The 26,242-nt window shown below is 35.6% G+C and overlaps 1 protein-coding gene and 1 long non-coding RNA gene across 2 annotated transcripts; both read right to left on the bottom strand.

The window, feature by feature from the left end:
- Positions 1–7,827: 7,827 nt before the first annotated feature.
- LOC134839367 (zinc finger MYND domain-containing protein 12-like) lies at positions 7,828–21,110 on the bottom strand. The gene is made up of 7 exons (XM_063854892.1): positions 20,985–21,110; positions 15,824–16,140; positions 11,352–11,521; positions 9,829–9,951; positions 9,079–9,232; positions 8,534–8,682; positions 7,828–8,138 (listed from the first exon to the last, which is right to left on the bottom strand). Exons 1-7 carry the CDS (start codon positions 21,104–21,106, stop codon positions 7,986–7,988), a joined length of 1,188 nt encoding a protein of 395 aa, XP_063710962.1. The 5' UTR covers positions 21,107–21,110; the 3' UTR covers positions 7,828–7,985.
- Positions 21,111–21,203: 93 nt separating this feature from the next.
- LOC134840231 (uncharacterized) lies at positions 21,204–22,740 on the bottom strand. Its single transcript, XR_010162410.1, has 2 exons — positions 21,430–22,740; positions 21,204–21,299 (listed from the first exon to the last, which is right to left on the bottom strand). It is a non-coding gene; the product is annotated as an uncharacterized LOC134840231 (long non-coding RNA).
- Between the last annotated feature and the right edge of the window lie 3,502 nt (positions 22,741–26,242).

The following is a 26,242-nucleotide window of genomic DNA, read 5'->3' on the forward strand; positions in this document are numbered from 1 at the left end:
CTCAAGCCCAATATGCCTATGGGTAAAGCTATATACCAAGGGAACCAAATGAAGTTGAGTAATTCGGTTTTCAGGGACCCGTAAAACTATATGAATGGCCGAAAAAATACTCTTTTGTACTAGTTGATGTTTTTTCACACTGGAATTTAGCGTATATGCTCAAGTAACAAGTCTAGGCATGACCTAAGAATTCTCAGAAAATCTATCGCGGCTCACGGGCACATGCAAAAACTGCATATGGACAAAGCGACGGATTTGTTACGGAAAAAATCCAACTTTTCTGTAACATTGAGCGCTGTGTGTTATTCAAGTCACCGGTTCGAGACCACAGAGTAACAGAAAGGATCCAAAGAACCATAACGTTACTTAAATACTACGTTGTCATCTAACTAAGGTAAAACAGAAAAAAATATAAAACCCGTTAACAAATAGACCTAAATGCCTTCAGTTAAAAGTCCCCAAAGAACCCACCAGATATTTAAAAAAAACCTGGTGAGAAAAATGAATAATTGACAACACACTGTGTAACATTGGAAAAAAGTCCATTTGTTGAGACGAAGTTAGGTCGCGTTTAGATTAGATCCAGTGTCCAACACGACAGGCCCATCAATAAGTGTACAGGCAGGCCGGAAAATTTAGAGCTCCTACCAATCGAAGCTGAACAGTCTGGGGCAAAACCTATGGACAAATAGCGATCAAGAAAAACGACGGGCAGCAGCAAACAGAAAAAACGACGTGTCGAGGAATCGAACGATGATAATACAGACGAGACTGCCGAAAAAGGGCAAGAATAAAAAATGGCGGGTGAATGAGCGGACACTTTAAGAGAAAACAAGCCAAACGGAACCGGAGGCGAAAGAATCGTGAAACCATTATTAAAACACCGGCGAGTACATCAACTCGGCAACGCAAAGCATTCACAAAGATGGGTGAGGTGATAATAAGGAGGATTAAAAAGACAACAAAAAGACAACGCAATGGGAAAATGAATGAAAAAAAAAACAGGAAAACTGTTGTTTCGGTTAAACCTTTGATATCAGATTTTGCAACATAGCTAGCGAGAAAAGTCCAAAAAGCACTCAAAAAATCTAAAATTTGATTACTTCCGAGAAAAATAGTTTTTTGTGTGAAAAAGTAGAGCGTAGCACCTTATGCAGAAGGAATTCACGCTACCTGTAACTTGGATTGAGCATAAAATGTTAGATTTAGGGTGGTAGTTTTCGAGAACAAAAAACTTAAAAAACGGTCAAAAATCAACATTTCCGAGAGCCATAACTTATGGTGTCAGAAAAATATGGGCGTTGTCACATATCGAAATGAGCTTCTTGAAATCCGTTCTTTGAATTGAAACCAAATCTCAGATATGGCAGGGCTGTTTTTGAGAATATTCAAAAAAATTTAATAACAGTCAAAACATCAAAAGTTTGACTTTTCCGAGGAAGATAACTTTTTCAGTGAAAAAACGTTTTCAGTGACCGCTGAAGCCAGGCAGCTTCTCTACGCGTTATCTCCATTAAACCCACAATATCAGACTTGAGAGTTTAGTTTTCGAGAAAAACCGAAAAGATTCACAAAACAGTCACAATCAAAATTTTGACTATTCCGAGGGCGATAACTTTATGTGTGAAACAAATGGACGTGGCCTCATATGCTAGAAATTTTTCGAAACTGTTTTTTTTTTCATGAGACCAAAAACTCAGATTTGAGAGAAATAGTTTTTTAGAAAACGAAAATATCAAAAATTTGGTTCAAATATTCCCCCATAAAAATATGGGTCAAATATTCTCCTGCGAATTTTCTGTAGAATATAGACACAGGGGTCAAGTAAAAAAGCTCTAGAGGAGTATGCAGGCTCACAAGGGAGAAGGCGCTTTTTCGATTGATACCCTTTTTTGAAAATAAGTTCCATAACGAAAAAAAAAAATTGAAAATTCAACCAACCGACTGGTAAAAGTACAACTAATTTGAAAAATGCGGAGGGCAGCAAAAAAACTGTGTTTTCCTTGATACACCCCAAAATAAGGTCACTAAATCTATAAAAAAATAGGCCGAAGTAATTTGGGCCGAGCAATTTTTTTAGCGAAATAAAAATTAGAAGGAAATACGAAATCAAGATAAAGTAAAATTACATAATTCAGAAGTAAAACAAACATTATATTTAACATTACAAAAATGCGCACAGTAAAAAAAATCAATTCCAAGATGTGATAATTAGGCGGTCGAGATAAGCAAACAAATAAATGGCAGAAAAAAAAACAGATTCTAACACAGGACCATTGCCGCCCCAGGCGTATTTATTACCTCCAGGCTAAGTGGGATATTAACTCAGAGAGGCTTGATTTCATTATGAACCAAGATATAAGTTATTCAAGTGATTCTGTTAGACAAGTTGTAAGCCCGAAAAAGTTTATATTCCAGTTTGATAACGATTGCCATTTGCAAGCGTAATTAACAATAAAAATACTTGATACTTTACATTGATACGTATATAAAGAGTGAAAAAGCTATATAGAAAACGCTCATGATTGCAAGAGTACCAGCGCTGCAGCTAACTCAGTTCCTAATAAATTTTCACATTCGTTTCAAGTTCATTGGCCAACCCTACGTCATAGGGTTATTTTGTGAATTTATGTAACGTTCATGAAGATGTGTGGAAATTTGCCTGTCAATTATATTTGACCTCGGTATTGTCTGTAAAAGCCTGAATTAAACAATGCAGTAAGCGGGTATGTCTATCGATACGGTTGGATTTATTACACTGCACTCTATAATTCGTTTTCTTGCTTCAATACAACAAGTAATTTCAAAAAGATCAAAGAAGAGAAAAAAGTGAAAATGGAGAGCAGTTTTGAAAAAAAATTTGAGCTTCAACCACCAGACATCTAACTTTTCAAGTCAACTACCGTGCTCATTTGTGTCACTGACTCTTACAGAATCTAAACAAAAGTAATGGATAGTTTGGAAAATCCATGATACTAAACTGCCAATAATAAGCAAAAAAATTTCCACCGAAAAGCACTGCTATCTGCGAGTACGTTTGGAGAGAAGAAGAGTTAGTAATATGACACTATGCTCACCATCCGGAGTTCAATAATGAAAAAGAAATGAAATGTCGGTTTGACTGGAACAGCAGTATAAGCTGCACACGAGCAGAAAAAAAGCTGCCCAGACTTTACAATTAAACAACTATACCAACTAAATGGTTCATTAATTTTAATTGAAATAGTTGCTAACTTAAACAGCCTATATTCTGAGAAAGAAGTTTCTGAGAGAAACTAAAAACCTTCCAATAAAATTGTAAATAATTTTCAATAACGAAAAAAAAATTGAAATTTGAACAAACCTACTGGTAAAAGTACAACTAATTTGAAAAATGCGGAGGGCAGCAAAAAACTGTGTTTTCCTTGATACACCCCAAAATAAGGTCACTAAATCTATTTAAAAAAATAGGCCAAAGTAATTTAGGCCGAGTAATTTTTTTAACGAAATAAAAATTAGAAGGAAATACGAAATCAAGATAAATGTAAAATTACATGTTTTAGAAGTAAAACAAACATTAGAAATAACTTAACAAAAATGCGCACAGCAAAAAAAAATCAAATCCAAGATGTGATAATTAGGCGGTCGAGATAAGCAAACAAATAAATGGCAGACAATTTTAGTTGAAACAGAATATTTCCCGTTTGAAAAAAGAACAGATTCTAACACAGGACCATTGCCGTCCAAGGCGTATTTGTTACCTCCAGGCTAAGTAGGCTGTTAACCAATAGAGGCTTGAATTCATTATGAACCAAGATATAAGTTATTCAAGTGATTCTGTTAGACAAGTTGTTAGCCCGAAAAAAGTCTATATTCCAGTTTGACAACGCTTGCCATTTGCAAGCGTAATTAACTATAAAAATAAAACTATACATTGATACGTATATAAAAAAAGAAAAAGCTATATAGAAAACGCTCATGATTGCAAGAGTACCAGCGCTGCAGCTAACTCAGTTCCTAATAATTTTTCACATTCGTTTCAAGTTCATTGGCCAACCCTACGTCATAGCGTTATTTTGTGAATTTATGTATTGTTCTTGAAGATGTGTGGAGACTTGCCTGTCAATTATAATTGACATCGGTGTTGTCTGTAATAAAATCCTAAATTTAGCAATGCAGTTAGCGGGTATGTCTATCGATACGGTTGGATTTATTACACTGCACTCTATAATTCGTTTTCTTGCTTCAATACAACAAGTAATTTCAAAAAGATCAAAGATGAGAAAAAAGTGAAAATGGAGAGCAGTTTTGAAAAATAATTTGAGCTTCAACCACCAGACATCTGACTTTTCAAGTCAACTGCCGTGCTCATCTGTGTCACTGACTCTTACAGAATCTAAACAAAAGTAATGGATAATTTGGAAAATCCATGATACTAAACTGCCAAACTGCCAATATTAAGCAACAAAATTTCCACCGAAAAGTACTGCTATATGCGAGTACGTTTGGAGAGAAGAAGAGTTAGTAATATGACACTATGCTCACCGTCTGGAGTTCAATAATGAAAAAAAATGAAATGTCGGTTTAATTGGAACAGCAGTATAAACTGCTCACACGAGCAGAAAAAAAAAAGCTGCTCAGACTTTACATTTAAGCAACTATACCAACTGAATGGTTCATTAATTTTGATTGAAATAGTTGCTAACTTAAACAACCTATAATCTGACTTTAAAGCGCTTGCTTATCGCAACCGTGTAAACAGAGGTGAAGCTGCACTTCTCAAACAAAAGGAAGAAAAGCGCAAAAAGAAGCGCTAAATGGGTCAAAAAAAAATTTTGGAAAATAAAACTAATACAGAGGCTAAGTGGAGCTTTGCACCACTTTTGATACAAGGAAATCACAAAAAGTCGAAAAAAATGACAATCGTTGAAAAAACTAACTGAACCATAATTTTCATAAGTCTTGATGAAGGACACCTACGAAACGGTCAAAGTTCAAGAACTTGAGTTTCCGATATCGACAAGTTTTTTCTGCAAAAAACAAGTCAAGGCCGGTAAAGAAGAAAAAATTTCCATAATGAGATATCTCGAGTGAAGACTTAAGATGTGACATGGCACAGCAATTTTCGAGTAAAGTCAAAAACTTGAAAAACGGTCGAAGTTTCAAACCAATCACTTGTTTGAAAGCAATCACACTTTTCACAAAAAAATTGGGCGTAGCAAACCAAAAAAGTAAATTTTAAGCAATATGTTGTGACAATTGAACCTATGATATCAGATTTGGCAGGATAGTTCCCGAGAGAAGTTAAAAAAATCAAAAAACGGTTAAAAAAACTTTTTTTTCCAATGGCCATAGTTTAATGTTTAAAAAAAATTGAGGATAATTGCTCATAGGAGGGAGCTTTTCAAGTTCGTTTGATTCAAAAAAAATAAGATTCCAAGCTTGGTAGGCTAATTTTTTGAGAAAACGAAAGCAACATCAAAAATATCGGTCAAATATCCCCACACAGACTTTTTCGATTCGACAGCTGTAAACAAAGGAGTAAAACAAGTAGAGACCAGCTGAGCAATCAGGCACACAATGACGTAGAAGATCTTTTTATCGATTACCCTTTTTAAAATTGGTAGAAAGTTTTTAAGAAAGAACTAAATTTTTTTCAAAAAATTGTAAAATTTTCCAAAGCTTCTCAAAAAAATCAAATGAAAATCCAATCTGATACATTTTCAAAATACCTGTTTTTATCAAACAGGAACTAAAGGCAATTATGCCAAACAAGACATTTGAGTTTCAAATTAGCAACTGAACAAAAAGCGAAGCGGAATATGATCAGTTTTAAGTGAAGCTGAACTTGAATAAGTGATTCAACTGATTTTGATAAATTAGTTGGTAACCCAGAAAAAAGTCTACATTCCGATTTGATAACGCTAGCTAATCGCAATCGTTATTAAAATTCTGCGAATCTAAATTGGATCTCCGAGTAGAGATTAAGCAGCTCGTGTGCTAGCATCTTTGCCTCTAAGCACTAGTAGCCCAGCTTATGTTGGAGGTACCTGTTTGATAATATGTTTCAAATTATACTTCTGCGAAAGGTAGGACTTCATGCGAAATTATACTGATGCGAAATTCAAAATTTCCGGGAAACAAGTTTTTGCTCGAAAGATTAAAACAATTCAGTTTGATTAAAATAAATAATTCAGAATTAGCAGTACGTTTTTGGAAACTTGAATTAAGTCCAAGAATCCACCAAAAAGACAATAATTTTAGGTCTATACGGGTCTGAAAAAATAGGTGGGCAGCCAAAAGGTCAAATCTTTCAATTTATTACATTGGAATATCCAATTTTTTAAATCATGTATAACCCATTCATTTGAAAAAATTCTTTCAAAAAAATTAGCGTTTTGCTCGATCCACAGGTATGCATAAAAATATGTTTCCATTGAAACGACTCAAAATTAGGTCACTAAACCGCTAAAAATGGGCCAAAATCTTTCAGGCAAAATAAATTTTTCGAATCGAAGAATACATAAATAATTCGAAAAATTTATTTTGCCTGAAAAATTTTGACCCATTTTTATCGGTTTAGTGACCTACTTTTGAGTCGTTATACACGGATATAGATACGGAGTCAACTTTAGTAAAATTATAAAAAACAACAGAAGTTAACTAGAACACTAAAAGCAACTATAATGCAAGAAAAAAAATCTTTAATATGGCAACTAAGCCGACAAAACATAAGCAAACAATAATAAGCCGACAATTTTTTCAAAAACGGATTAATTCCCCTAGCAAAAAAAAACAGGCCCCGCCAGTTTCGCACCTAGCTGATTCAAGTGATTCTGTTGAACACGTTGTTAACCCGAAAAAAGTCTATACTCCAGTTTGGCAACACTTTGCTAATCGCAAGCGTAATTACTAAGAGACAAATGCTACCAAAAAGCCGTAAGTGTGCACCAAATTAGGCAAAAAAAAAATTCGTGACTTAGCTTGAAAAAATAATCATAGCAATTTTACACTACGCTCGCATGTGTAAAACTGAATTCCACAAAATAAACTTGAAATTTGACTTAAAATGGAAAAAAGTGGATACAGTAACATTGTACGACACAAAAGTGGTGTAAAGAAAATGTTTCTGAATTATGTTTTGTTTTCACCAAGTTATGTCAATCAGCTTTTTCTAGCCAACCCTGATTTATCTAAACACCATCTTTAGTCACTTCAGACCAATTGTCGAAGTCCCTATGAAAATCTAATTTCTCTCAGCATTTTTTTCGGGTGTTTTTTATTTTTCTATTTTCTGTTTTCCACGCAAAATCAGGTACCACAAAAAAATCATCGAAATGAATCGAATGATACACCAAATTGAAGTCCTTTAAGTCGTGGTTCGAACATTAACAAACTTCAAAAAATTGCTCTTTCGAGAACTGCTTTCAAATTTTTGGTTTTTTTTTCAATTTCCAGCGTAAAAGCGAGCGAGCAGGCTCTCAACAGCTTTCTTTGCCAATTTTAAGCACTGAAGACTGTTTTACATAAGTAAAATTAGTTTTTGTATTTTCCTAGTGCCATTTTGCGAATCAAAAGCTTTCTGTAAATTAAAAAAAAAGTTTTTGAATTTTTGTTTTTCTATTCATTTTTCTACAAAAACTCTTGCCCAATTTGCTTATAATCCTAGGACTGTCGAATATGCTTAAATTCTAGTTTTACGTCAGACCACGGAGAGAAATCTACAAATTTGAAAAAACTTTTTTTGTAGTTCTTTAAAGACTATATGGTTGATTTTTATTGAAATTGTCTTAAAACTGATTTTTTTTTTCAAATAGTTTTACCGCAAGCTGAAAAACACTTCTTTTTAACAAATTAGTGTTCCGAATTCACAAATCGAACTACTAAACCTTTATTGATGCTGTACAATATAAACAAAGTTAGCTTTTTATACACTTTACAAAAATATTTGTACAGTTAAGTGTCTTATTCACAAATAGAACATTTTCGAATCCTTCTTTAGTTGACTATTGTTTGGACCCCGTTGACCTCAGCGCAGCTGGTGTATTTCCGATCTGAGAAGCGACCACTTCAATGGTCTCTTTTAGCTCATCTCCTTCGAATCCCAGAGAGTCTGTCTTATCCAGCGTGTCTCTCGCTCGAGCCAGAAGATCCACACTCTTTAAGAAAATGTATCATTTTTAAACAGAAAAGTTTGAAACCACTCGTGTATGAACATGTGAGTGAGTAATTACTATCAAACTAGGCGACAACAGGCCTGACAGGGCCTTGGGATGTTTGGAAATTATAGCACAGACAAAAATTCGGGTATAAACCTTAAAAAATTAATTTTTGGTAACTAAATGCAAAACGTTAACGAAAATTACGGCACTGAATTTTTACTGAATTTTTAGAAAAACTGAATTTTTAGAGCTAACAATTTGTCAGAAATCATACTGGCATGGTAATGGGTTGTCTTTTTTTAAATAATGCGTAAGAAGATTCCCGCAATATCAAAATACAACATCTTCGACGGATTTTCAAGTACATAATGATCTAAGATGTAGTTTGTTACCTGTGGGGTGTTGTCCAGGTAGAACTCCAAGTAGGCGAGAGTGAGGAGGAGGGTGGCTAGAGAGGTCCCATCCACATCCACCTCCTTTTCACTCCAGTACTCGTAGATAGAAGACAACACCTGTCTAGCCTCCGCCTGCTGCGCAATGTCTGGTGAAAAAATACAGCTTTAAAAAAAACAGAATAAAGTTCCTAAGGAGAGTCTCACTCGCTGTATCAAGGTCTGAGGAATTGTATCAGGCCACATCAATGAAAAGTTCAATCAATCTTAACTATCCCCCCTATGGTTCCTTGTAATCTCTCCCCCCCCCCCCAACGTAAAGAAAGAATTGAAAAGCTAAGCATATACGAAATTTGTACCTTGTTAACTATCAACTATCCCGCCCTATTGCAAATAGGGGGGTGATAGTTAACAAGATCCAATCAATCAAACTGCCACTTAGATTTGGTCAACAACTAATCAAGCTATTCCTTAAAAAAGTTGTCAAGCAGGCGGCGTTTCAATTACGAGTTTCTCTTTTTTTCTTTACGAGCAAGCAAACCAACCCAGTTCTCCGTCGACTGAGCCCAGAGACTGGTCTGTTGACCCTCCTGTGCCCTTCTTGCCCAGGATGGATCTCTTCTGTTCAGCAGTGGTGCTGGGTCTGCTTAATTTGGCCGAACAGAGCTCCTCCAATTTCTGCTGCCAAATCTCAACTACCTAAACAAGCATATAAAACTTTAAGCAATGAATGAAAAAATACATAAAGTAAAAAGCAAATCCACATGACTGCACGGGCCAATTTAGCATTTTTTCGAAGAGGTGAAGATTTTTTTTAAATATATCAAAAAATTAGAACTTGTATTTAAATCGATCATATTGATTTTCTGAGCTCTGCCGGAAGACCATTAAGATCTATCTCAGGCTGACTCAAATTAAAGCAAAACAGGCCAAAAACGACGTTTTCAGTAACTTTTAGGAAGGTTTTAACCAATAAATCGCGTTTCCAGCGCGCACAGCCCAAAAATTTATGTAAATTTGAGCGTCGGTCAGCCAAAAATATGTCACAAAACAGTAAGGGGGCCACCAGTGCCTCTCTTAGGTCAGAAAACATGTTCACAATGACTTCTTGTTCCCAGTACTGTAACTTTCTGGATTTGCACTAAAACCCTAGCAATAACTTCGAGACTAGCCCAAATAAAGACAATCAGTTTGAATAGGGAAAAAACAATAGTAGTATTGTCTCTTGTCATAAAACGATTGTCACTTCATAAAACGATTAGAGCTAATGATGTTTGTTTATCTTTTTCATTCACCTGTTTGTACATGGAGCCAGTGACTTCTGGCCTGTTCTGCTTGAGGAATACATTGGCCATGTAGAAGTAGGCAGAGGAGGTCCTTATGTCGTCTGTTCCATACTCCTCGCTCGCGTAGTAGATCTAAAAACTACCAATTTAAATCGAACTAGCGTGTAACGCACCTCCGGTGCTTCGAATTTTTGACAACTCATGAAAAACCACATATATTGAAAACCAGATCTGCAGGGTTGGAAACCAGATCTTACAGGGTTGGTATTTTCAAATTTTAAAAACTCAAATCCCGAAAACGTCAAATCTCGAGAACTACAAATATTCGAGTGGTCACATTTGGACGCAAGATTCGCAACCAGTGAGGGTACCCTGACAGCGCCCAACTACAGGGTAGAGAATTTCAAAATTTGAAAAAATAATTTCAAGTTAATTGAAAATTTTTGAAAACAAATCACAAAAAACATCGTATCTCCAAAACTACAAGGATTAGAGCACTCATAATTGGAGGCAAGGTTCGCAACCCCTGAGAGTACTCTGATAGCCCCCAACTACAGGGTTGAGAATTGGCATTTGAATTCTTGCTTTGAATTCTTGTTTTGAAAAAATCACAAAAAACGTCATATCTCGAAAACTACAAAGATTTGAGCCGTCATATTTGGAGGCAAGATTTGCAACCACTGAGAGTACCCTGACAGCACCCAACTACAGGGTAGAGGATTTCAAATTTTGAAGAAAAAATTGAATCACGTTTTTTGAAAATTTTGAAAAAAATCACAAAAAACGTCGTATCTCGAAAACTACAAGGTTTAGAGCAGTCATAATTGGAGAAAAGATTCGCAATGCTTGAGAAAAAACCTTAACCATTGCAACATACGATGTAGCTTAAACACAAAAAACTTAAGGTTTAGATATAGCTTAAGGTTTAGAGCAGTCATAATTGGAGACAAGATTCGCAATCCTTGAGAGAAAATATAAAAAAATCTTAACCATTGCATTATACGGTATAGCTTAAACATGCAAAAATAATACGCTGAAAAGGCTTAAACATGGCGAGATAGTGAAGCCCGCATTTAAATATATAATAGATAGATGTTTCGATTAGGTGACAGTTGGATAAAATAATTAATGAACTCAAATAAACAAAAAAATACTGACTTGATTTTTGAATTTTTTTAATCTGAAAAAAAAAAATAGAAGTCGGTCACGTTTTTCGTGACCTTTGCACTTTTGCTTTTCGATAGCAACAGAAGAATTACACAGAAAGTCAAACCGCGAAAAAGTCAGTTTGAGAAACTTTTTTAGAATTTTCATTAAAAAACGAAAAAAAAAATCGCGATCAATATAAGAGTCTGAACTACGTTCATCGACTCTTAATACATACCAGAAGCAGCTAATCTAATTCCGTAAAACTCAATCGAGATTGAATTTACCACGTAACCACTCAGCAATCAAATTCGATTATTTTCCTCAGGAAGAATGATGTCACTTTTGCTTAATTCCATCAATTGTGACTATGGCATACCACTTACCCCATTAGCGAAGTTTCTTAATGCCTCCTGGTAGCTGGCCTTGGCGTCATAGAGAAGACCCATGTTGGTGTAGAGCTTGGCTTTGTAGTCATTGCCCACCTCCTCTGTCTTCAGAACAGTCCACTCCGCCTGAGAGAGATACTGCTCTGCCTGGTTCAACTTGTCAAGTCCTAAACATATTTTTCATAGATACTCTGATCCAGGGACGGATCTATGATTTTCTCGGGGGAGAGGGGGTGCAGACTTTCAAAAAATTTTGTCGACCTTTTTTTAGGTCAACATCGACTTTCCGAGCGGTCCCAGCGCACTATAAAGACCCTCATTTGACAAAATTTTCTGTGCTTCAAGCTAAAATTAGGAAAAACAAGTAAAAAAGCGGTTTATAGGCACTTTTTGGAAAACTTTGACCAAAAGTTGGCGTTTTTTCGGCGGGCGGGCGCGCACTCCCCTTCAAAATTATTTCATATTGCCAACAAAGGGGCCTTCAGAAAAAACTTAAGGGTTGGTCGGCCGAAAGTGGATGCCATTAATTAAACATAGCCAAAGGACTGTTAGAAAAGATTCAATAAACGCAATTAAACAAAAAAAAAAATTCTTTTTCGAAAAAATCTCAACTTTCGAATTTCAAAAAAGGAAGATGCCCTTAAAACTCTTTGAATTTCTAGAACAATTTCTGATTTGCACGTTTTCGATAAAACTATCGTGTAACGCACCTCTGGTGCTTCGAATTTTTGCCAACTCATGAAAAACCGCATATATTGGAAACCGGATCTGCAGGCTTTTAGTTTACTCTGACAGCACATGGTTGGTAATTTCATATATTGTATTTTTTTAATTCCTATTTTCCGTAAAATCTCGAAAACGACAAATCTCGAAAATTACAAATATTTTACAAGATTTAAAAATGCTGAAAGTACCCTGGCAGCATCCAATCACAGGGTTGGGATATGTAAATTTTGTGAACTTTTCTAAATCTAAGTTAACTGAAAATTTTGGAAAAGACATAAAAAACACCTCATATCTCGAAAACTAAAAAGATTTGAGCAGTCATATTCGGAGGTAAGATTCACAACCCCTATGAGTACCCACACAGCACCCAACTCCCAACTACGGGATAAGGCATTTTGAATTTAAAAAATCAAAGTTGAAGTTTCTGAAAAACTTTTGAAAAACGTCACAAAAAAACAAAATATCTGGAAAACTAGAAAGATTTGAGCAAAAAGAATTACTTGCAAGGTTTGCAACCCCTGAGAATACTCTGATAGCCCCCAACTACAGGGTTGGGATTTTCAAATTTCAAAGAAAAAAAATTTAAATAAATTTTTCAGAAATTTTTTTGAAAAATAAAAAACGTCAAAACTCGCGAGAAACTGAGCATCCATATTTGGGGGCAAGATAAACAACCCCTGAGCGTTATCTGACAGCACCCAACAACAGGGTTGGGATTTTCAAAATTGAAGAAAAAAAAATTCGTTAAGTTTTCTGAAAATTTTTTTAACATCACAAAAAACTTCATATCTCGAAACGTACAAGAATTTGAGCAGTCACATTTGGAGGTAAGATACGCAACCCCTGAGCGTACTCTGACAGCACCCAACTACAAGGTAGGGATTTTCAAATTTTGAAGAAAAAAAACAACTTTAGTTTTTTGAAAAGTTTTTGAAAAATCACAGAAGACGTCACATCTCGATGAGTACAAGAATTTGAGCAGTCATTATTGGATGCAAGAATCACAACCCCGTGAGAGTACTCTGATAGCCCTCAACTACAGGGTTGACTTTCAAATTTTTGGAAAAAAAACAAGTTAAGTTTTCTGAAAATTTTTTTAAAAATCACAAAAAACGTCACATCTCGATAAGTACAAAAATTTGAGCAGGCATATTTGGAGGCAAGATTTGCAACCCCCTTTAAGTACTCTGATAGCCCCCAACTACAGGGTTGAAAATTTCAAATTTTGAAAATAAAAATTAATTCAAGTTTTTGCAAAATTTTTTGGAAAACCAAAAAAATGTCGTATCTCGAAAACTAAAAGAATTTGAGCATTCATACTTGTAGGTAAGATTTGCAAGCCCCTCGAGTAGTCTGATAGCCCCCAACTACAGGGGTTGGGATTTTCAAAATTTGAAGAAAAATAATTCATCAAGTTCACTGAAAATTTTTTTTAAATCACAATAAACGTAATATCTTGAAACGTACAAGAATTTGAGCAGTCATATTTGGAGGTAAGATTCGCATCCCCTATGAGTACCCACACTGCACAGTAATCCCAACTACGGTATACGGAATTTTAAATTTAAAAAAATCAAGTTGAAATTTCTGAAAATTTTTTGAAAAATCACCAGAAACGTCAAATCTCAAGAACTGCAAGAATTTGACCAGTCATATTTTGAGACAGGATTCGCAACCCATGAGAATACACTAACTGCACTCAACTACAGGGTAGGGCATTTCAATTTTTGAAAAAAAAATAATTGGATTTTTTTGAATTTTCTTTTGAAAAATCACAAAAAGCGTCATATCTCGATAACTACAGGAAATTGAGCAGGCGTGATTGGAGGCAAGATTTGCAACCCCCTGGAGTAGTCTGATAGCCTCCAACTACAGGGTTGAAAATTTCAAATTTTGAAAATAAAAATTAATTCAAGTTTTGCAAAACTTTTTGGAAAACCACAAACGTCGTATCGAAACGTACAAGTATTTGAGAAGTCATATTTACATGCAATGTTCGCAACCCTGTGAGTACTCTGACAGCATCCAATTACAGGGTTGGGAACTTTAATTTTAGTACACTCTTTTGTACATTGAGTTTTCTGAACAATTTTGAAAAAAAAATCAAAAACCATCGTATCTCGTACACTTCAAAGATTTGAGCATTCTTAATTGGAGGTCAAATTCGCAATGTATTTGGTAACCCTGACAGCATCCCACTATTGGGTATTGGGCTGCTTAACTTAAACTCGGTGGAATAACCACTGAATTCAAACTGGAAAATCGAAAAAAAACTTAACCAGTGCAATATAAGACAGCTTAAACGTGAAAATATTCTTTCGTTAAACGTGCAAAAAGACTACGTTTAAAAAGCTTAAGCGTGGCGAAATGGTGAAGGATCGAAAAAGATAGAAAAAAGATTTAGGATTGAAACAGAAGGATTGAAAAAAAGATAGAAAAGTAAAGATAGAAAAAGAAAGAAAAAGAAAAATAGAAAATGATAGAACAAGATAGCAAAAGAAAGATAGAAAAAGAAAGACAGAGAAAGAAAGATAGAAAAAGAAACATTGAAAAAGAAAGAGAAAAAGAAAGAGAGAAAAAAAGATAGAAAAAGAAAGATAGAAAAAGAAAGATAGAAATAGAAAGATAGAAAAAGAAAGATAGAAAAAGAAAGAGAGAAAAAAGAAAAAGAAAGATCACAAGAAACGAGTAAATGAAAAGATAGAAAAAAATATCGAAAAAAAAGAAAAAGATGGATTAAAAAAAAGATCGAAAAAGAAGGACAGAAAAAAAGATAGAAAAAAATATCGAAAAAGAAGGATCGAAAAAAAAAAGATAGAAAATCCAAAATTTTCTATCAAATTAAAAGATAGAAAATCCAGATAAAGACGAAGAAGAAGAAAGATTGGAGACAACCGTTTGACAGTAGTACTATTTTGAACTCAATCGTCGAAAGCAAATTGAAGGTTAAAAAAAATAGGAGACGGGTCGACTGACATAATCAAAGTAAATGAAAAAGCTGGTATACAGATAGACTGACTTAATTTGGCCTTGAAAAAAAAGTACTGAAAAATGAATGACCTTGCGGAAAAAAAATGAACATTTTTTAAGCATTGCATTATATGATATCGCTTAAGCATGAAAAAATTTTTTCTCAAAGATGCAAAATTATTATGCTTAAACATGGGAGATAGCTGTCACTCGCATTTAAATATGAAATAAAATATAGATATAAATATAGATAGATAGATAGATAGATAGATAGATAGATAGATAGATAGATAGACAAACAGAGAGACAGACATACAGATAGATAGATAGATAGATAGATAGATAGATAGATAGATATATAGATAGATAGAAAGATAGATAGATATAGATAAATATAGATAGATTAACCCAATTTGAGAAAACTGGATCAATAGGGATAAAATTTTTTATTTCTGATTTTTTCCCCCAACTTTTCAACTTTCGCGGTTCGATAGTGGAGTTTGCCTTCCTTTTATCCGAGGAAATGAGCTGAATTTAATCAGAAATCAAAGTCAAACCGCGAATAAGTAAATTCACCGTACAACCTTTTAAAAATTGGATAGTAATTTTAGAGGTCCAAAGATCCAAGTTGCTTAATGTTTAGTCCTAATGGATTAGCCATTCACATAATGTTTTTTGGTGTTAAAAAATGCTTTAAAAAAGATAACAATTATTAATGCTGCCAGACAACCATATCTATCTATGAAATTCTTGAAGGAAAATGAGAAACTTACCAATGCTAGCCTCTGCCAGTATGAGGTAAGATATTACCAGCTCAATACTACTGGTCCCGTACACTTCAATGCTGTGCTTCAGTGACTGCAAGGCGGCAGGGACAGCCTCGTTGAATCTCTTTTCAAACAAGAACTTCTGTCCAGTTTTCCTGGTCAGCATGATCAAATCTTTCTGTTTCTCCACTCGGTCCGCATTCCTCCTTTGCCTCTCATCTTCGCTTCCAAGAAAGGGCAGTCCTGTTGTTTTGAGCTCGGCTACGTAACAACAGACCTGCTCGTGGATTGCCACCCAGTCCAGACGTTGGTGCTCGTGACTACTGTAACCAACCAAAAATGAACTGATTTCGTGGTTCGTGTCAGAGCATTACTCAAAACCAACGCAATTGATCGTCACGAATTAAATCAGTAAAAATCTATTAACTTATGCCATTTTCTGCTTTGTATTTTTCTCGTAAATAAAAACCAATACCAGCAGGGGCATTTTATCATCTCATAAAACACAAGAAAGATTCTCCGGAGACTTCATTATATGCTCAGATCATCCTGTGAAACAAAATATTGGATAGTTTCAATTGAATATTCAACTAACGGGCCCATAGCTCAGTGGTAGCAATGAGTAACCGCAAATTTTTATAATGAAACTAATACTACCAATAACATATTTATATTTCTACCAATAAGTTTATGCGAAAAAAAAAACACTTCAGACTAAGTTTTGTGCATATTCCGACTTTGTAAAATTTCAGTTTAATTATCAAACATCAATAACTTGGAAAACGAAACCTTTTTCAGCCCTCAATTTCAATGGTGAGTCTCATTTCTATCAAAAGCTCTATAAAACCAAAAATTCATTGTAAAAAACTGGCGAACATCTTAAAAAAACTAAAAAGGACATTTCAATAAGCTGACTACCAAAAATTTTTCATGTAGTATGCTTACGCTCGGTAGTTCAAAAACTACAAAATAGAATTCCAAATTTTTCAGCCTAACTAGCGACCCATTACTAACGTGTATTAAAAGCAGCTATCTTGCAAGGAAAAAAGAACGACAAACCCAAAGTTAGTACGAAAAAAGCCAACACAGTTGAAAAAGGGTCAATGAACGCAAAAAAAAGATAAACTTCAACTTTCAAATTTCAAAGAAAATATGGCCTGACAGCGCTTTAAACCCAAGAAAAATTAATGCATGGCAATTTTTTGAAAAAGTTAACCCAATTTGAAAAAATGGAACCAATAAACTTTTATTCCGCTGGGAAATCTGAAAATTTCTTCCACTTTCGAAACTAGAAGTTGATCACGTTTTTCGTAACATTAACATTTTTGCTGTTCGATTGGGGCTTGCATTCCTTTTTACAAAGGAAATGAACTGAACTTGAAAACAAAAATACAAAAACAAAAATAAACCGCAAAAATTCAAATATGAGCGTGAACTAACTTTAACTTTTCCTTAAAAAAAATCATCACGAACTATATAAAAGTCTTCACTATGTTCATTGACTTCTAAAAACTACAGATTGACAACCCAGAAAAATTTAGAAGGATTCCTAGACAATTCAATGAAAAATTTAGAAACACCTTGTCCGAAAATGATGCCCTTTTCTTTGGTCGAAAAACAGGAAAACTCGTTGTGTTTTTTTTCTGGCTGATTTATTTGATAGGTTTCTATATTTAACTTTTTCTATGAGGAAAATGAAATTAAGAAATCATTGAAATAGTCGACAAATGAATAAAGAATATATGAAAAAGTTTCAAGCAAAGATTTATACAAAAAAAAACAGATGAAAACAAGCCTGCTCGTATCAGGGCGAACCCCTGAATGTTCCGACTGCCTTTTAGGGTCTATGGAGCAGTAAAAACATGAAAAAATTAAATAAAAAAAAGAGAATGTTTTTTGTTTTAAAAAATTGGAGATTTTTTGTAAAAAGTCATCACCCACACGCCAAAGTCATCACCCACACGCTTAAGCTTTAATAGTGTGTGTTGTCCCTGATTGGCCAAAAAATCAATCTTACCGAAAAATGATCACAGGTGAAATATCTTTTCAAATTTGAGCTCAGAACAATATCTTTTGAATGATATGAAAAAAAAATCCATCAAAAATTGCTAGTTAAACAGTCGAAATTTGCCTGAAGAACAAAAAACCACCCCAAGCACAAATCTTCCGTTACGAAAGTCGGAACAAAAAAATCATTCAAATGCTCGACAATTAATAACAAAGACTAAAATCCAAAGCCATAAGGTTTTACGGCTAACCTAAAGCTCCATTAATAGAAAAATCACACTTATTAGGGGAAAAACTTAAAATGCGAATCGGGGTTCAACAATTTCATTAAAAAAATTTAACTTCACCACCATCAGGAATAGCTAGTGTTTCAAACGCATGAACTCTTGGCTTCTTCTTGGCTCCAGGAAAAATCAAAAAAAATCTCAAATCAATCACTTTATACAATTAGTCATATAAAAAAACTAAGCTCTAAGTTTTTAAAAAGGGGTATTTCAAAATAATCAAACCGAGAATAAAAAAACAAAGGCATTTCTTTTAAAAACCTTTAATCTAACTTGAACGCTGTACTAGATAATGTAATTGACACCTCAAAAGCGCTGACAAAAACTAAAGCCAAAATGACCAATCCGAACACAAAACAGTCTTAATTGAGTTTTCAACCGAAAAAAATTGTTGTCAGGTTTCAAACTAAATTAGAATTGATAAACAATGAAAACGAGTATACAATTAAATATTTTATGAAACTGAGCACGTCACTCCTTGTTTTACAAATCTAAAACAAGGAGAGCTGGTTACTTTGCAATTAGCACAGAATGTTACGAACAATCTCAGAAAATTCTAAGCCTGATCGCTGACCTTACTCGCTCGAAATTAGACCAAAAATCAAAAATTTCTAACGAGTTTTTCTCGACACAGTTTTTTTCAAAATGATTAAAAAATTTATCGCGCTGTTTTTTCAAAAATGTTTAATGTGATATATCATCGGAACTTTCCGATGAGTATTTTTGGCACAAGATTTTGCGTGGAAAACAAAAAAAACAACAAACCGAATACGAAGTTCCTCTCCATTCTCAATGGTCAGAAAAAAAAACCGTTTGATGGAAAATGTCTTGTTCCCGATTACGTTACATTTAATAAAATGTAATAAAAAAATACACACACGCTTAAGAAACGTTTCCACTCATCACACGGCACAATGAGGCCACGGGTATGGAAAAAAAAGCACGGGTATTGAAAATTCGGACATGCTCAAAATCGATTTCAGAAACTTATTCAAGGATTCTGTTAGACTAAAATTTTACCTGGAGAAAAACTATCTTCCGATTTGATAACGCTTGCTAACCGCAAAGGTGATAAAATTAACCTAATTTGGGAAGACTAGAGCAGTAAGTAATTTTTATTCCGCTGGTAAAAATAAAATAAATGAAACCATGAGCCTAAGTCTGATTCAAAAAACGCTGAAACAAAACAAAAGCACTAAATTTTCATGCATTTGACTTGATTGAAATTCAATTTTATGGAAACCTGATGAGAAAACCGAGAGCCAGAGTTAATTAGCATAAAGACCAAAACTATCGAGAGGTAACTAAAAAACAAAACTTGGAATGAGCCCGTTGAGCCGGAAAATTGTCATCTAAAATTGTGAGCTATAACAACAGCCTATCCTTTATTGCAATTATCTTCCCATGAGAAGACAAACGCAAAACAATCTATTTTCGCTCATCAAAAAAATGTTATAGCAGGCAAATAGGCCAATAAAACAAAGCCGAAACCATTCAAGCCGGAGTAAAATTGAAATAAAAAAGGAAAAAACAAAACTCATGGAGATTAGCTACATGTCATCTAATAGGGTGCTGAGTTAATAACTGAGCTTTCAAGAAAAGTGCGCGCTACGGGAACTAAGCCGACAAAAATGAGCTAACATACAAGAACATTTTTAATGGTCCGAAAATTTCCAGTACGCGAAAAAGTAATGGTCCCGCCCGGACTTGAACGCCTCTGTTAACCTGAAAAAAGTCTTATGAACTATTTCTCGTAAAGTTTGACAAACAAATAAACGGAATCCATCAGTCGAAAAAAAAACTGTTCAAAACCTCTCATAATGGCTAACAGAAACTTTTGGTATGTATAAAACAAAAAGTGAGAAATTTTTTTACTCTGCTCAAAAAAGACTAGTTAAGATTAAACAAAAACTCGTATAGAAGAACATTTACTAGTGTTACTCTTACTAAGTAAACCGACAAAAATTAGTACGAAAAAAAAAAAATTTTCAGAAATATAATTTTGCAATTTCAGCTCTAGATGGAGTACCACTGCTTAGAAAACTCATTTAGATGCAAAAAAAACTATCATGATTACTAAGTTGAAGATCACTTAAAATTCAGTCAGTAATATTATTATTTTTTTGGAAGTCACATGAATTCAGCACATAAGATAGTAGCCAAAAGCTCATAGAACTCTGAAAAGTAGGTGCCCAGCTAAAGCTGGTGGTACCTGTTTGATAATTTTTGAATTTTTGTACTGCTGTGGGAAGAAATAGGTCACTTCAAAAATTCAAAAAATGGGCTTCACCCAAAACATAAGTTGTTCCTCAAAATAAGAGATTTCTTTTTGTGTAGAAAAATCAGACTTAGCTTTTTATGTATGGGAACTTCTCACAACTCGGTCTTTCCATTGAACCCAAATTTGAGAGTGTAATTTTCGAGAAAATCAAAAAAATTTCAACAAACGGTACAAAATCTTCATTTTTTCCAAGGTCTTAAAAAAAATTTTGTAACAAAATTTTGAGAGGGTAGCTGAAAGGTCAAACGGTAAAAAATTTCAAAGAACGGTAAAAAAATTTTGACTTTTCCAAGGGTCATAAAATATCGCAGAAAATTTTTTAGGCGTAGCCGCTTATACAGGGGTGCTTCACACAAAGCGTTCTTTCGGTTAAATCCAAAATCTCAGATTTAGGAGAGTAGTTTTTAAGAAAAAGAAAAAATAACAACTATGGGTCAAATTTTCCCCACAGATTTTTTGAAAGCTGCAGAAAGGTAGGTATGGTAAAAAGAGACAAGGGAAATATTTAGACACACTAGGGAGTGTGTGATTTTATCAATGGCACTTATTTAAAAATCGTTAAAGTATGTTGAGTTTATTACTTAGTTTGACTAACCAGTAGTAGGTTATCTTGCATTTGTTGCATTGTACGAAGGCAGGTTTCCCACAAAGCTCACATGAGTTTTTAATTCCTTTAGGGTTGGCGAGGGGATAGACACTTTTAGTTAGTGTAGACATATGTTCACCTGAAAGGTAAATAAAAATTACGATAATTGAGTAAAAGATAGATATTTTACCACATAGAGAATAAGTCTAGTTGCAAGAAGAAAAATGGTTCGACTATTCATGTCAATTAGAAAAAACAATCAGTCATGCATTTCGCCGGGAAGAATCAAGTCGAGGATATTTCTGCTATAACTTCGTACATTTTCTGAAACAGATTGTATTTGAGATTTGCTATTATTACAAAGCTTCAGTAGTGAGCTTGACTGATGATTAAGAATTAGGCGGAATGTATCCAAATCGTCTTCACTGATTGCGTAAACAATATCAAGAGATACCTTAAAATGAACTTCGCGGTCTAATTGCAGAGTGGTTCCATGGTAATTGGACTCAATTCGTGCAACAGTTTCATAGAGACAGTCTATTAGTAAAACAGAAGATAGTTCTGAGCGAAACTTAGCTTGCACTTTTGAATTGTTTCCATCCGTTGGATCTCCAATCAATCCTACGAGTTCGACTGAATTATTTTCAGTTGTAACAGAATTGAGCTCTAAAAGCCGAAATACAAAACGGAAACATGTAGGAGAACACATCCGAGCACTTGACTCAAAATGTCTGACTAAATCTGACAAACAACAAAGTTTGTATCCTTGACATTCAAATTCTTTTTCCATAGAAACTAAAACAAATGGAAAACCTGCAGCTTATTAGTTCGCATATTTTTAAGTATTACAATGATTTTATTTTAAAAAAAAAACGTGTTAAATTACAAAAAGGGCCCTTTCGTTTAGTTACGGTCAGTACACAAGCTGGATAGGGCCATAAACTTATTAAATAGTGTGTTTTATATAATGATGTCTCAAATCTTGTGTGGAAGGCCTCCAATGGGAGGATTTTAGAAACAAAATTTTATGACTGGATACTCGAGGTTTCATATATTCAAGGAAGTGCCAACAAAGTACCCATTCCTTGCGGATTCCCAAACGAGATTCCTAGAAGCCGAAAACCTCAACATCTTGTCGCTCCCTGGGGCTAGCATCAGGCATTTATACGACTATATTCCACCCGCAGGTCGCTTTGGTTTTGCCTGCCAGAGAACCCACAGCAGCGTCTTTGTCCTGGAATTCCTGAACGCGACGAAAATAGAGAGATAGCGAGTGTAACGAACGATATCGTCAAAGCAAGAGCAGAAAGAATATCTCCCAGATTCAAACAAAAAGCTGAGTGGAAATATCGAAGAGTCAGCAGTTTCACTTCTGGCAGACGCCATTTCAAATTAGATAAAACTCACCTCAACAACGACGGTCTGAACAACGTCAAAAATCTAGTCAAAGAAAAAGTTTGGTATTCGAAATACAAAAAAGAATTGAACGACGCAGGAAACACGGAAGTTGTCAACTGCGAAACAAACAAGTGCCACTGTAGCCATTTGTATCAACCACGCCAATAGAAGATTTATTATTTTTTAGGATTGATTTTCCAAAGGTACCCTTAGGCACCACCGGTCATTCAATACTAAAACAAGTCCCGAAGCTTTTACCAAAGGTACCCTTAGGTACCACCGGTGAGAACTTGTTTCCAAGTCCTATTTCTTCCAATGGTGCTCTTAGGCACCACCGGTTGCAAAAAAAAAACCAACATAATGGCGGAAAATACATGCAAAACTTGCAATAGCAATACAAATGCAAGAGAGCAATCCTTTGAATGCATAGCATGTGGATGTAGAATGCATCTGACAGCAAAATGCACCAAACTTAGTAACAACGCAATGTCAGGTAAAAAGGAATTGGGCATGAACATACTTTTACTGTTTAACATGTGCGTTTCGGCAAAACAACAAGAAAAGATTAGGTAACTACTGGCAAAACCAGACCCAGTAAAGGTGGAGAAACTTGAAAAAATGGAAAATGAGATGAAAGAATTTAAGGAGACAGTCTCAGAAATTAGAAACATTCTATCAAAACTAGCAAAACAATCAAAAGAAAAACCAATTCAAAAGGAATCGAACTAAACCACATCGGACAAAAACATAAAAACATAAAACAAAAACAATAACCAGACATTGGGAAAAAGGATAAGAGGAGTGAAAGAGAGCGATGACAAGGATCCTAGAAAACGCCAAGATGTAACATTCGCCCAAATACTACACAGCGACGGAGCGTAGAAAAAGTACCTATTAACGACTGGCAGGCGTCAGTTACCTTAATCCTACACGTTTTTCACCGTCTCGACCTTGCCAGTTGATTTTCTGGTCTGCTTAGGGCTAAGTAAAAAAGTACCATTTTTAGGCCATCAGTCAAACGACTTTTGATCAGCTTTCGTTTACATGCGAACACAACCACATAGACCACATAGCTGAGTCTCGGATCCTCAGACTACGTGATTGCCATTAAAAACACGGCTCGAACAACCTATTTTAATATGTTTTTGTGTGACAGTTCTATATTAAATCCATTGGAGATGGATTGACCCTTTCCTCTTTCTAGCTACTCATATTCTAAAATATCAAATAATACCGGTGTTAATTCAGACTTCTACGACATCCAAGTAGCTACAAAGTTAGTTTTATATAGTCCCTTCACATAAAACAGTCTCTGCTCTGAGGGACCAATCCTCCGCTCCCGTAATCTTCCCGAGATAACGCCCTTATCTCTTCCAATTTGTGTCACGGGAGGGTTCCGTGGAATATTTCTTCCTCACTGAAGCTTCCTTTTCCACTAATATCCTCTGCTAAGAGTCTTATCGTGTGTTGTTGCCACGATAAGAGGCTTCGTATTTTTCGTGTCTTGTGCGACCGTTTTCCACAATATTTGTCGTTGTTCTCTTTTTTCGTCGTTTTTCGTCAAAATGGCCGTCTCTTTTGTATTTCTGAGAAATATCAACTCTTCAATCGAAATTTTGAAAATAAAAATTCTAGAATATTCCTACCCTCCTTCGCAATACTTTTTCTTTAATAGGGCCTTTATTCGTTTTTTTTCGTGTCGCCGGAAGGTTGCGCTGTGCCTTTCTGGCAGAATGGCACATACTCCCCGGACAAGTCCCCATCAATGTCCCTATTGATCGCATAACACCGAGTTATCGTCAAGTAGTGTTCCAGTTCTCTATAATCAATCTTACAAATCGCATAACAAAATGAAATTTATCTACTCCACCTCAACTCACTACGTGTTCACAAATGGCATCGTACTACATCTCACTGCCTTTCAACATTTTCACAAAATTTGCACCATGAGGAGTGTCCTAGATAAAATTTCTTTTCGCTCTATGTGATTAAAAAGTGGGACGTGGCACGGCCACGCTTCCATTAAAATTAACTTAACGTGACTCACCAAGTAATCAGTTATTTATGCAGTCCTTTCAATATTAAAACTAAGAAACTCTGTGGCTAGGAAAGTTATTGAGTTACTCACCCTCTCGAGGGAGTTTACTCAAACTTACCATGTCGCCACACAGTGAAATTGTGTCTTACACAGGTTAAAAACTTCATCATGTTTAAATAGGTAAATATACTCACCTATGTTCTATATATATACATAATTAGTATAACTAAAATATTCTTTCAACAATTTCAACAATTGCAACAACTTTCAAAGTTTGGTTTGACCAAACTAAATCAAAACAAAAAGTTTAACAAGTTCAATAATCAAAACTTGGTTGATTGGTTTAAGTTTTAACACACAAAGACAATCAAGTTTTCTCTCCTTCTCTTTTCTTCTTTGCTCATGTCTTCACTTGTTCTCTTCGTTCATAATCTTCACTCCATCGCTTCTCCATCCTGATCTTCAGCTTCGCTGTCTTCTAATACTTTCTCCAACATGTCCATGGAGTTGCGGGCCGTGCCCCAACTCTCCTGTTCCAACAGCCTCGGTTTGCAACGAGGTAGAAAGTCCACATTCACCTTTTGCTCCCGGTTCCTGCAAAAGCTGTTGTGAAGACATAGGCTCACATTTCTTTCTAGGTCAGCTCTTAAGACCTCTTTCTTCTCATCTTCAGTTACACAAGGCGCTCCAGCTACTCGCTTCACCGCTGTGGTGACCGCGTTTCTGTGCGTCAGGAATACTCTCTTATAGGCTCCCGGTCCTATATCTAGCTGGAAAGATTGATAGGCTTCCGTGTTCCTCGACATGTGACGCTTCGCGCGTTCATACATCCATTATGTCATCACTGCACGGAACCAAGGCATCAATCTTTGCCTTGACCATATTCTTTCTATGGCTTTGGGTATTCTCAGAACCTTGCAGGTGGTTCTGAAAAGATCCAATTCACGACTCATCTTCACGTTGCTCAGCTGCTCAGGAGTCGGCACGGCCGTCTCCTGTTCACTTGTGTCCGCGTTAGCCTCCAACCATCTCACTGCCAGCATGGCACTAACCACCACGATTGACACCTGTTGATTCTGATCGGGCAACCCTGTAGAGTACAACTCCTCCACGTCCCATACTAGCATCAGATTCCCGCGTTTGGGGTACCACAACGTCTGCGCCAAGCAGTGGCAAGGATACTCCCCATGGGTTCTCACTATGTTCCTTCGGGTCCGATACCCTGAGGCTCCCAGCAACGGTTCCACCTCCATCAGAATTCTGTGTAAGTCGTCTTTCTCTTCTATGATGGGGAATTCAGTGGGTAACGCTCCACTCGCTTTCTGCATCTGGAACTCACTCACATTACCTTCGTTCAATCTCAGAAACTCTTCACCCACTACGTCTTGCAACTCGCCTTCAGATCTCTTCGGGACTGCCCGAAAGATTTTTGCCAACAAGTCATATGACCTCTCCGACATTCTGGCCAACCTCACGCACTTTGGCACAGAGAAAAGTTGGTCAATCAACACCTGCTGTGTCCTCGCATCCATCACCACCATGTGTGTAGGATACCTACTACTGCAATATGGTGCGGAGCTTGAACCCACCAGATATTTTGAACCAGTAGGTTTATGATAGGCTTCACTATCTTTCAGATTCGTTTCGTTCTCCAGAGCTTCTCGTCAACCTCCGATCTTCTGCTCTGTCTGCAATGCTCCAGAGAATACTTCCACGCTGAGGGACGTCACCAGCTCCTGGGCACGCTCCAGGCGCTCAAGCGATTCTATCGAACTCGTCATGCTACAAAATCCCAAGGCTGTGTTCAAGTTTACATCCGTCACCCCATGAC

The sequence above is a fragment of the Symsagittifera roscoffensis genome, chromosome 2 (assembly GCF_963678635.1).
Source record: "Symsagittifera roscoffensis chromosome 2, txSymRosc1.1, whole genome shotgun sequence".
Lineage (NCBI taxonomy): Eukaryota > Metazoa > Xenacoelomorpha > Acoela > Convolutidae > Symsagittifera > Symsagittifera roscoffensis.

Bases quoted from the DNA above. Each gene is read 5' to 3' on its own strand.
- LOC134839367 (XM_063854892.1), bottom strand. From the start codon at position 21,106: ATGTCTACACTAACTAAAAGTGTCTATCCCCTCGCCAACCCTAAAGGA. The intron at 16,141-20,984 runs GTTAGTCAAACT...GGTTGGTTACAG, and splicing joins TGCAAGATAACCTACTACTG to TAGTCACGAGCACCAACGTC. The intron at 9,952-11,351 runs GTAAGTGGTATG...GGTAGTTTTTAG, and splicing joins TAAGAAACTTCGCTAATGGG to ATCTACTACGCGAGCGAGGA.